The 13,211-nt window shown below is 41.1% G+C and overlaps 1 protein-coding gene across 1 annotated transcript in view; it reads left to right on the plus strand.

The window, feature by feature from the left end:
* Positions 1-13,211, plus strand: part of sxph (saxiphilin) — a 95,911-nt gene that overhangs the window by 30,992 nt on the left and 51,708 nt on the right. Inside the window, 1 exon segment of the mRNA XM_059981334.1 lies at positions 12,478-12,640. Within this exon segment, the coding sequence (XP_059837317.1) occupies positions 12,478-12,640 (163 nt within the window).

Genomic DNA, 13,211 nt, shown 5'->3' on the forward strand with positions numbered 1-13,211 from the left:
ATCTACATTTTTACATATCACCTACAAGTACACATCAACAATATAATTCTTTGTATCCAGATTTATTTATTACATGTAGATTGAAACATACAGTGAAATGTGTCATTTGGATTAACCAACCCAAGGATGTGATGGGGCAGCATGCAAGTGTGGCCGCACATTCTGGTGCCAACATAGCATGCCCACAGTGTTCAGCAAAAGAGCTCAGAACACAGCAAAACAAAACATGCCAAGTGACAAAACAACAACAGCTAAACAAGCCCTATTCCTCCTTCCCATCCACCCATGCACATACACATCCTCTAGATCCAGCAGACTTGTGACCCTTGACTTCTTCAGTGGATTCGCAGAGTTTCGAGACGGGGGTTCGGTCATTGAGCCTTGACTTCTGGACTTATGCTTGTTAAATAAGAGTTGAATTACTTCTTAACTACCTTGAACTCTTACCTCTGTCTTCATCATTTATATCATCAGTATCATGAATAGAAACATCATCAGCTTGATCATACTTTGCTGTGAAAATATTTAGACACAAGACATTTCTCAAAGTATTGAGATTTTTTTTGGTGTGTTTTGTTGCAGATTTCCAGCATCAGCAGCTTCTCTCCTGCATGCCCATATTGAGGCTCATGTGTTTTCCATTACTTATAGACAAATGAAATTTTAGACTGATGTGCAGTTAAATCAATATCCACAAATGACTGTCAGAATTGGTAAAGCTGATGGCACTGTAAAGACAACATTTTGCTGTATGGCACACACTAATTTATTTTCGGAGCTGCTGTTGCCACAGTTGTACAGCAGATAAAAAGTAATATTCCTAGACAGTTTTCACACTAGCTAATTGTCATTTTCAGATTTTTGTGCATTGCACTAAAATTATCACCTTCCTCTGAGATAGTCAGACCTTCTACTTTAAAATTTGTAAATCTATCATAATGAATAGTTTGAGCCAGGTAGAATATGTGTTTTTAAGTGTTGTACTTGTACTAGGATTACACTCAATGGTGCATACTGCACTTGGAGAGATCAGTTATTATGGATTCAAGAATTATAATATTTATTGGAAGAAAAATTACAACAATACCAAAATATAAATGCTAGTAACTTGAAATATAAACAGAGTTACCTAGAACCACACAAGATACATGGGGCAAAGCGGAGTATTTATCCATACAATCCATGAATTGTGAAATGTAAAACCAGAGATTGGCTGTGTCTAACAGCAACCTAACTAGTCCATTCTCCTACACTCTGTCCATAGCTCTGCAATTTCGCTTCCCTTTTAGATAGTGATTCAGCTGCCTTTTGAATGTTATCTTGCAGTTCAATTCAGACCATAACTACTCACTGCTTAAAAACATCTTTCCTTGTGCCACTCTTTGTTCTTTCATTTTACTTTCCCAAGGAAGTTTGAGCCTTGCTGATTTAGTTGAGTGTATTTGCTATTACAAAGAAGAAGATGCTTTGGAAGCTGAAAGGTCTAAAGGTAGATAAGTCACCTGGACCAGAAGGAGTACACCCTAGGATTCTGAAGGAGGTAGCTAAGAGATTGTGGAGGTATTAATAATTATCTTCAACAATCATTAGATTCCAGAATGGTGCCAAAGGACTGGAAAATTGCAAATGTTGCTCCAGTTTAAGAAGGGTGGGAGGCAGAAGAAATGAGCTTTTTGTTGGCTTGTCTTCAGTGGTTGGGACAATGTTGGAGTCCATTATTAAGGATGAGGTTTTGGGGCACTTGGAGGTATATGATAAAATAGGCCGAAGTCAGCATGGTTTCCTGAGGGGGAAATCTTGCCTGACAAATCCATTTGAATTCTTAGAGGAAGTAACAGGCAGGATAGACAAAGGAGAGTCAGTGGATGTTGCTTACTTGGATTTTCAGAAGGCCTTTTTCGACAAGGTGCTGTAACAAGCTAAGAGCCCATGGTATTACAAGAAAGATATTAGTGTGGATAGAAAATTGGCTGACTGGCAGGAGACAAAGAGTGAGAATATAGGGGGCCTTTTCTGGTTGGTCAGTGGTGTTCAGCAGGAGTCTGTGTTGGGACTGATTCTTTTCACATTGCATGTCAGTGATTTGGATGATGAAACTGATGGCTTTGCACTCAAGTTTGCAGACGATACAAAGGTAGGTGGAAGAGCAGGTAGTTTTGAGGAAGCAGGGAGTTGCTTCTTCAACAGATTGGGAGAATGGGCAAAGAAGTGGCCGATGGAACATAGTGTCGGGAAGTGTATGATCATGAATTTTGGTAGAAGGAATAAAGGCGTAGACTATTTTCTAAATGGGGAGAAAACTCAAAACCAGAGCTGCAAAGGGACTTGGGAGTCCTCATGCAGGATTCCCTAAAGGTTAACTTGCAGCTTGAGTCAGTGGTAAAAAAGGCAAATGTGGTTTTAGCATTCATTTTGACAGCACTAGTAGATCAATATTGTAATTCTTCAGTACACAAGTGTAAAGGAGAGCGAGGTGATTGTGTTATGTATTCCTAGGGTTCATATTTTCTGTGGACTATCACTTTAAAATGTCAGGAGAATGAGACTGGCTTTTCGATACTGTTTGAGTTGTTATTAAGAGAGAGAGAGGGAGGTGACCAACACGGAGACTTTGTTATTAAGAGAGAGAGAGCGCCAGAAATTGCTCGAAAGATTGATGTTATGGTTTCTCTACAAGTTGTTTACCTTTCCACAAGGTAAACTTTGCCTGTTTGCAAAGTTCTTGCAGAAAGAGGAGGGCGGAGCAAGTTGATGGACAGCTGGTGTCCAACATGTGGAAATAAAAACCAGGTCTGCTGTTACACAGACAGACACACAGTTTTGGACACTGAACGAGCTTTGTTGCACCCACAGGAAGGTGGGGTTTTTGGAGGATCGATTCGGGGAAATTGATCAGTGGCTCTAGCAGTGTGAAAAGGTGTGGCCGGTGGGGAATTATTTGTGTGTCCGCCCTTGCCTGGGTGACAATTCCATCACTGAAGAACAGTTGTACATTGTGGTCATAGTTGGCGACTACAATGGGGATTTCAGAAGACAACAGGAAGATCGACGGCATCAGCTCACCTCTCTCTCTCCAATGCTACTCAACTACTCAACTAACTATCTCAAACTGAACTGAACTCTCTTCATCATCATAAGACTATATCCATCCACCCCTAGGTTTGAAAGAGCCTAGATTTGTTCCTGTTTCCACACTTGTGTGTGTGTGTGTGTGTGTGTGTGTATATACATGCGTGCGTGTGTGTGTGTATATATATATATATATACACATACATACACACACATATACATACACACACATTGCTAACCTGTATAAAATATCTGCATTTTTAGTACTGTATTGCGTAGTTACTAATAAACACTATTAGTTTATAGCAATACCAGACTCCAATGTGTTTTCCATTTCTGCTGGATCTTTAACCCGTCACGGGGTATGTGACAATTGTAACTTCTGATCTGATACAACATAAAAATATGTAATAAGTGTAATGAAAACATAAGAAGTACAATAAATACAAATACATGAGATTGATTTATATACACAGCAACACAAATGCAATGCTAGCATTCATTTTGAGAGGATATAGTATAACAGCAAGGATGTCATGCTGAGGCTTTATAAGGCATTGTTCAGACTGTGCTTCAAGTATTATGAGCATGTTTGGGCCCCTTTTCTAAGAAACATTGTGCTGGCATTGGAGAGGGTCGAGAGGAAGATCATGAGAATGTTTCTGGATTGAAAAGGTTTGAAAAGATTGGTGACTCTAGGCCTGTAACCACTGGTGTTTAGAAGAAAGAGGAGGGAATATACTTGAAACCTATTGAATATTGAAAGGTCTGGATAGAGTAGATCTGGAGAAGATGTTTCCAGTAGTGGAAGAGTCTAGGACCTAAGAGCACAGTCTCAGAATACAAGTACGTCCCTTTAGAACAGAGATGAAGAGGAAGTTCTTTAGCCAGTGGTTGTTGAATCTGTGGAACTCATTGCCACGGAATGCTGTGGAGGCCAAGTTGTTGAGTATATTTCAAGCAGAGGTTGATAGATTCTTGATTAGTGAGGACACCAAAAGTTATGGGAGAAGGCAGGAGGATGGGGTTGAGAGGGATAATAAATCAACCATGATCAAATGGAGGAGCAGATGGGATGAACGGCCTAATTGTGTTCATATAGTCTTATGGTCTCCTTGGTGGACGTGAGAGATCTTGAAGAGTGACTAGGAAGTACTCCCCCAAACATCCTGAACAATAATTATCCCAACCAACATAATCTAGTCATTGAAACCTATCAAACCGTTGTTTGTGAGGTCTTGCTGTGCACACATGACAGGGGATCTTGAATATTGAAAGGCCTGTATAGAATGGATGTGGAGAGGATGTTTCCTAGTGTGGGAGTCTAGGACCAGATGGCTCAGCCTCAGAATAGGGGGACATCCCTTTAGAACAGATATAAAGAGGAATTTATTTAGCCAGATGGTATGAATGTATGGAATTCATTTGCCACCAACAGGTATGGATGCCAAGTTATTGAGTATACTTAAAACGGAGGTTGATAGATTCTTGATTAGTCAGGACATCAAAGTTTATGAGGAGAAGGGAGGAGAAAGGGTTTGAAAGGGATAATAAATCAGCCATGATGGAATGGCAGAGCCTAATGGCCTAATTCTGCTCCTATGTCTCATGGTCTTATGGAAATGAAGTCATTGAACAGAAACTGGGAAATTGTCCACATTAATCCATTAAATATGTGTGCATGCAGACTGGGGCCACAGTGAGGGGGCAGCATGGGACCTGGACCAGCACAGGGCTCTCAGCCAGAGGTGGCTGGGTGGAAACCCTGGCTCTCTCAGCTCTATGGAGTCATCCGGCAGTGGAGAGCAGCCGAAGTGTCTCATGCACAGCTTGGAAAATGGCTCCTCCCTCTCCAGGCATTTCTGGTGTAGAGAATCTGAGCAATGTCCCATTTATAACAGACCTCTTCTTAATGCTCTCTATTACAGTGTTTCTACATGGACAAGCAACATGAAGGGCTGTAGTTCTTCAGATGGGTCTAGGTGAGACCCTGGCATCAGGGTCATGTGGTGGAAAGAGGGATTAGTATGGATGGGTACCTACTGGTCAGCATGGTCATGATGGGCCAAAGGGCCTATTTCAATGCTGCATGACACTGTTTTTCCTGGAAGGGTGACCTGATATCTGAATCGTTGAATAAGAATGAATAGGTCATGAAATTTGTTATTATGTGGCAGCAGTACACTGCAGTATATAGTAAAAGCTGTAAATTATATTAAGAATTATACAGTATATATTTAAAAAGTTAAATAAGCAGTGCAAAAAGAAAGAAAACAAAGTAGTGAGGTAGTGTTCATGGATTCAGAGTCCATTCAGAAATCCAGTGAAATATAGTTGCTGTCATGTCTTCTTTGTAATTGCATCGATATGTTGGGACCAGGATAGATCCTCAGAGATGTTGACATCCAGGAATTGAAACTGCTCTCTCTTTCCCCTTCTAATCCCTTGATGAGGACTGGTGTGTGTTCCCTTGACTTCTCCTTCCTGAAGCCCACAATCAATTCTTTAGTCTTACTGACGTTGAGTGCAAGGTTGTTGCTGTGACACCATCACCCAGGACATGCCCTCTTCTCATTGTCCTGAGGAAGAGTCTCAGCCCGAAACATTGACTGTTCATTTCCAAGGATGCTGCCCGACCTGCTGAGCTCCTCCAGAGTGTTGTGCATGTTGCTTTGACCCCAGCATCTGCAGAGTATTTTATGTTTACTCTTTTCATTGTTACTGAGAGGAAGGAGATACAGAAGCCTGAAGGAACACACTTAACGATTCAGGAACAGTTTCTTTCCCTTTGCCATTAGATTTCTGAATGGGCATTGAACCCATGAACCTCACTACTTTTTTATTTATGTTTTTGCTCTGCTTATTTAAATTTAATATACATATATATGTTTACTGTAATTGATGTACTTTTTTCTATATTATCAGCATATTATACTACTTCTGCTATGTTAAAAAATTTCATGACATACACCAGTGATATTAAACCTGATTCTGATTCTGAAGTTAGTGACTGCTCTGGCGTATTCATTCAGACTTGAAGATGAATCCCTGAATGGAGTTGAGTCCAGCAACTCAAAGCAGTCCTGTAAAGTGATCCTCTGCCTTCCTCGTCCATACCTTCTTGGTTTACTCTACTGGTGCAGTGGTCTTCAGTCTCTGCCTGTACTCAGGGAGTAGAAGTACAGCCAGGTGATCAGACTTTCCAAAGTGTGGGTGTGGGATAGCACGGCAAGTGCTTTTGATGGTGGTGTAACAGTGGTCCAGTCTGTTGGCTCCTCTGGATCCACAAGTTGGTGATAATTATTTAGAGACATTTTCAAGCTGGCCTGAAGTGCACTATTGAAAGAGAGTGCAATGTCAGAAGTTTATTCCATGGTAGGGGAATCAAAAACAAGAAGGCGCAGGTTTAATGAGGGGTGAGATTTTTACAGAGAGAATGGTGAAGTGCAATGTTGGAGAAGGAGTTCTCAGAGACTTGTATTGGCAAGGCATAGAAGGCTATGATCATAATGTGGACAGGTGGGATCAATTAGATGATCAGTTTGGACATGGTGAGATGAAGGTGTTGGTTCTGAGCTGTTTTACCCTGTGATTCTGAGGCCTCTACTCAGCCCTTCAGGGAGTGGTGAGAGTGTGTGTTTGTGCACGTGAGTATGAATAGAACATTACAACACAGAACATTCCCTTTGGCCCAGATACCGTGCTGACCTTTTAACCTGCTCTAAGATCTATCTAACTCTTCCCTCCTATATAGCCCTCCAGTTTTCTATCATCCATGTACCTATCTAAGAGTCTCTTAAATATTCCTGATGTATCTGTCTCTACCACCACTGTGACAAGGTGTTCCATATACTTAGCACCCTCTGTGTAAAAATAAAACTTATCTCTGATATCTCCCCTACACTTTCCTTAAAATTATGGCCACCGGTATTAGCTATTTCCACCCTGGGGAAAAGCCTGTGGATCATCAGGGAGAAAGTATAGGAACCTCAGGACCAACACCAGCAGGTTCACTAACAGTTAACTATCAGGGTCTTGAATCCGTGGGGATAACCACTTAACTTCACTTGCCCCATCGCTGAACTGCTCCCACGATCTATGGACAATCTTTCAAGGACTATTCATGTCATGTTCTCAATATTTGTTGCTTATTTACTTATTATTATTTATTGTATTTTCACAGTTTGTTGTGCTTTGCACACTGGCTGTTTGTCCGAATCGATGGGTACACTCCTTCATTGATTCTATTATGTATCTTGGATTTGCTGAGTGTGCCCACAAGAAAATGAGTCTCAGGGTTCTATATGGTTACATATATGTAGTTTGATAATAAAGTTACTTTGAACTTTGATTCTCTCTGCGTAAGACATGCTCTTCAATCCAGGCAGAATCCTGTGAATCTCCTCTGCATCCTCTCTAAAGTTTCCACATCCTTCCTATAATGAGGTGACCAGAACTGAACACCACTCTGAGTGTGGTTTAACCGGGCTGCAACATTGCCTTGTGGCTCTGGAACTGAATTATCCAACAATCAGAGATGAACACACCACGTGCTTTCTGAACAGCCCTATCAACTTGAGCAGCAACTTTGAGGGATCGGTTAATGTGGATCCCAGTATGTTCCTGTGGACAGGGTTCCTGCAGGGGCCAGAACTCTGACATTCTGACTTTGTGGCCAAGAACTGACAACTCGTCCTGATAGGCTCACAGTGTCCATTGTTTCCTGCATAACAAAGTGGATTGTGATCAGCACGTACCTGCAACAAAGCAAATGGAACACAATAGCACTGGCGCAAGTCACCCACACAGCCCTGTTATGCCTCTTGCTAAGCACAGATTATTTCTCGTCTGCAGGGTTTCCATATGCCAATGAAGTGTGGTTTGTATGACCAGAGAGATCTGGCATCAGGCATGCCTACACAGTTCTCAGGCACACATCACACAATTCTCCAATCCCTAGCTGCCTCTTCCAATACAGCTACCTGTCAGTGACGTAAAATCACTATTTTAGAATGTGTGCTTCCTAGTTTGAATGTTTTGCACCTTGGCTCCTGAAGAACACTGTCTTATTCAGCTGTATCTATGTATGGTTTGAATGATAAGTAAACTTGATTTGATAAACACTCAGCACGTCAGGCAGCAGCCAAAGGGAGAGAAACAGTGTCAAAATTTTAGACTGGGGTTCCCAATCTGGGGTCTGCGGACCTCTCAGTTAATGGTAAAGGTCCATGGCATCAAGCAGGTTGGGAACCCCTCTACCAATGGCCTTTCATCAAAGTCTTGTTCATTCTGTTCCTCTTTCCACAGTCGATGCCTGACCTGCTGAGTGTTTCCACTTTGGCTTTGGCTTTGTGGCCAAGTTTGCAGACTATGTAAAGATAGGTGGAGGGGAAGATAGTGTTGAGGAAGCAGGGAGTCTGCAGAAGGATTTAGACAGATTGGGAGAATGGACCAGGGCATCAAAGGGTATAGGGAGAAGGCAGGGGAGTGGGGTTGACTGGAACAATTGGATCAGCCCATGATTGAATGGTGGAGCAGACTCGATGGGCTGAATGGCCCACTTCTGCTCCTATATCTTATGGTCTTATGGACAAAGAAGTGGCAGATAGAATATAGTTTAGAGAAGTGTATGATCATGCACTTTGATAGAAGGTATAAAGGTGTAGAGAATTTTCTAAATGGGGAGAAAATTCAAAGTTCAGAGGTGCAAAGGGACTTGGGAGGCCTTGTGTAAGATTCTCTAAAGGTTAACTTGCAGGTTGGATAAGATGTGAAAAAGGTAAATGTTAGCATTAATTTTGAGAGAACTACAATATAAAAGAAAGGATGTGATACTGGAGCTTAATTAGGCCCTGGTCAGACCACTGGAGTATTATGAGCAGCTTGGGCCCCTTGTGTAAGAAAGGATGTGTGTTTAGAACAGAATTGAGAAATTTCTTCATCCAGAGGGTAGTGAATCTGTGGAATTCATTGCCACGGAAGGCTGTGGAGGTCAAGTCACTGGGTGTACAGTGTTTAAAGTGGAGGTTGATGGCTTTTTGATTCGTAAGGATAACAAGAGTTACAGGGAGAAGGCAGGAGATTGGGGCTGAGAGATAATAAATCAGCCATGATGAGTGGTGGGGCAGACTTAATATTCTGCTCATATTTCTATTATGGTCTTATGCACCAAGGTACAGTGCAAAGCATTTGTTTGCTTTCCATCCAGGCAGATTATTCTGTACCTCAGTATATTGAAGAGTAAAACAGAATTCAGAATGTAGTAACACAGAGGTAAAGAAGTTGTAACATCAGATATAAAAAGCAATAGGTCATCAGCATAAAGTGAAATTTTATGAACAGTACCTTTCCTTAAGATACTGGTGACATCTTTAGACTCTCGAAAGGCAATTGCTAAAGGTTCTAATATCAAATCAAAAAGCAAAGGACTCAACGAACATCCTTGTCTGGTTCCACGTTGGAGTTTAATTGGTTTAGAAATCTGAAAATTAGTAAGGATCTGAGCAGAGGGAGATAAGTAATTTCATCCAATAAATAAAATTGGGCCAAAATTAAATATTTCCAAGGTTTTAAATAGGTAATTCCATTCAACTTGATCAAAGGTCTTCTCCGCATCCAGAGAAATCACACATTCCGATATTAGTCTTTTACTGATTAATTTTAGTCAGTTTTCAGGATATAAATTGAATTTGCGTAAGAGTGATTAACCTTCCTTTTAAAATTGTAAGAAAACAATTTACATATTTGGGTGTAACAATCACTAAGAATTATAAAGATCTATTCAAAGAAAATTTTCTAACCTTAATGAATTAATGAATTGGTTGCCTCTCTCTATCGTGATTGGTCAAATCAATTTTATTAAAATGAATATTTTACCTAAATTTATATACCTTTTTCAAGATGTACCTGTTTTTAATCCTAAGTTTTTTTTGATTCTTTAGATTCAATTCTTTCTTCCTATATATGGAAGAACAGAAAACCCCGATTAAATAAGCCCACCTTCAAAAAATAATAAAGAATGGAGGCCTTGCTCTACTTAATTTTAGGTTATATTGCTGGGCAATTAACATACAAAATCTTCCATTGTGGTTATATTATATTAATCGTGAGGATTGTCCAATATGGGTCTTTTTGGAAGCCAACTCTGTTACGAAATTTTCTATTATTTCTCTTCTTGGATCCTCTCTTCCTTTATCTTTAAATAAATTAACTGACAGTTTTGTGGTTAAACACACTTTGAGGATCTGGCTACAGTTTAGAAAACATTATGGTTTATTGAGATACCTTTCTAGTCAATATTTCTCTAATTTTTTAAAAACCATCTATGACCGATCCGTTTTTTAGAGAATGGGATAGGTTAGGCATTAAACGATTTCAGGATCTGTTTGTAGGAGGGAATCTTTCTTCTTTTGAGCAGCTCTTGGTGAAATATAAGCTATCAAATACCCACTTTTATCGATATCTATAGATTAGAGATTTTTTAAGATCTAAACTACATATATTTCCTACCAGCCCGGATAACAATATAATAGATGTTATTTTAAATTTGAAACCTTTTGATAATGGCTCAGAATTTTATATTTATGGTCTGTTGTTAGGATTGAGAATGTAGTAACACACACAAAGAGCTGATGGAACGCAGCAGGCCAGGCAGCATCTATAGCAAGAAGTACAGTTGATATTTTGGGTCGAGACTCTTTGTCAGGACTAACTGAAAGAAGAGATAATAAGAGATTTGAAAGTGGGAGGGTGAGGGGCAGGAGGGGGAGGGATGAAGCTAAGAGCTGGAAAGTTGATTGGTAAAAGGGACACAGAGCTGGAGAAGGAAAAGGATCATGGGACGGGAGGCCTAGGGAGAAAGAAAAGGGGAGGGGAGCACCAGAGTGAGATGGAGAACCGGCAAGGAGTGAGGGGGACAGAGAGAGGAAAAAAAGGGGGAATATAGATAAATAAATAAGGGATGTGATAAGAAGGGAAGGAGGGGCATTAACGGTTGTTAGAGAAGTCAATGTTCATGCCATCAGGTTGGAGGCTACCCAGACAGAATATAAGGTGTTGTTCCTCCAACCTGAGTGTGGCTTCACTTTGACAGTAGAGGAGGCCATGGATTGACATATCAGAATGGGAATCAGACTCCCTGCTTCCTCAACAATATCTTCCCCTCCACCTATCTTTTCGCATTTCCCCCTCCCCCTCCCACTTTCAAATCTCTTATCTCTTCTTTCACTTAGTCCTGACGAAGGGTCTTGGCTTGAAACGTCGACTGTACTTCTTGCTATACATGCTGCCTGGCCTGCTGTGTTCCACCAGCATTTTGTGTGTGTTGCTTGAATTTCCAGCATCTAGATTTCCTAGTGTTTGCATTCAGAATGTAATGTTACTGTTACCGATAAAATGCAGTGCAGGTAGACAGTGAGGTGTGAGGACCATGGTAAGGCAGACTAGGGGACCAAGACTTCACCATTGTTGTATAGAACAATTCTCCAAGAACCTTGTAACTTTGGAATAGAAGCTATCCCTGAACCCGGTCATACGTGTTCAGGGATTTGTATCTTCTGCCCAACAGGAGCTGAACGGGGTCCAGAGACAGCGAGAAGTTGTTCACGGGTTCTGTAATGTGTCGATCTGTGTTCATGACTTTCTGTAGTTTGTCGTGGTGTCGGGCAGAGTAATTGCCATTTTCTGTTTTTATCTCAGATTACCCACATCTGCTGTGTGTTGATTTGCAGTTACCAGTTAAGTGATTTAGTTTCTGGACAATGTCTGGTAGTCGTCTCTGACAACATGATTTATTGTGTTAGACTCCAAACACAACGCAGCATGGATCTGAGCCAACACACTCTCTTCTCTGCACAAACACGCCAGTCTTTATTTCCTTTAACCATACACAGATGTGATCCTTTGGCCAAAGTATTTACATTCTTACTGACTACTTTAAAAATCATGCAGACGCATTATCCAGGTGAAAATTTTAAATTGATGGCAGTTCACCTGTAATCCTCAACAGAAGAAATAGTGTAGCTCACCCTGTCAACACAGAGAATGTTTTTAAAACTCTCTTCCACTCCCCTGCTCCAGTTTCAGTCATAATGCTGTGCCAGGATTATTGCAAAACTGAAGTCAATTGAAGTGACGGATTTCAACCACGTGAACAGTGAAGCCAAAGGATTCTCGTCAGGTTGGAGTATTGAGGAACTCCTGTGGTCAGACCCCAGCTAGATTAGAGTGTCCCCACTATCTGCAACACAAGCAGGACAATAGTGAACATTCCATTGGCCTCCAACTCACTAACTTGGTAATTATCAGTAGTCCTAGTAAATAAACCAGGAATGAATCTGTGTTATGTGTCCCTGTACTACAATGCCATGTGTGCCTGACCCTGTAATTGCTTGTGTTTTGCTCCCACAGCCGCTAGCAGCTTCTTCAGTGCCTCCTGTGCTCCTGGAGCCGGTGCCTTGTTCCCGAATCTTTGTGCACTCTGCCGGGGCCAAAAGTCCTACAACATGGCCAGAAACTACTTCTGTGAAGCCACCGACAATGAGCCATACTACGGTTCTGAAGGGGCTCTCAGGTATGTACCCATGACAGGGTCCGGATCCAAACCTGACCCATTGCCACCTGCTCCCTGCAGGTTAGAATTTCCTGAATGTGTCTCCATACCCAGGGGACTGGTCCTGGCTCTGTTCTGATTAGCCCAACTGTTCTCCCACATAATGTGTCAGCCATCCCCTGTGGTCCTTACTGTTACAACATTCTGTGGGTCAGGCATTGTCTGTGGAGAGAGAACCGGCTGACATTTCAGAATCAGGTTTATTATCACCAGCACGTGACATGAAACTTGTTAACTTAGCAGCAGCAGTTCAATGCAATACATAATCTAGAAGAGAAAATAATAATAGTAATAAATAAACAAGAACATCAATTATGTATATTGAATAGATTTTTTAAAAACTTGCAAAAACAGAAATATTGTATATTTTTAAAAAGTGAGGTAATGTCCAAAGATTCAATGTCCATTTAGGAATCAGATGGCAGAGGGGAAGAAGCTGTTCCTAAATCGCTGAGTGTGTGCCTTCAGGCTTCTGTACCTCCTATCTGATGGTAACAGTGAGAAAAGGGCATGCCCTGGGTGCTGGAGGTCC

This window comes from Hypanus sabinus, chromosome 10 (genome assembly GCF_030144855.1).
Source record: "Hypanus sabinus isolate sHypSab1 chromosome 10, sHypSab1.hap1, whole genome shotgun sequence".
In the NCBI taxonomy this organism is placed as follows: domain Eukaryota; kingdom Metazoa; phylum Chordata; class Chondrichthyes; order Myliobatiformes; family Dasyatidae; genus Hypanus; species Hypanus sabinus.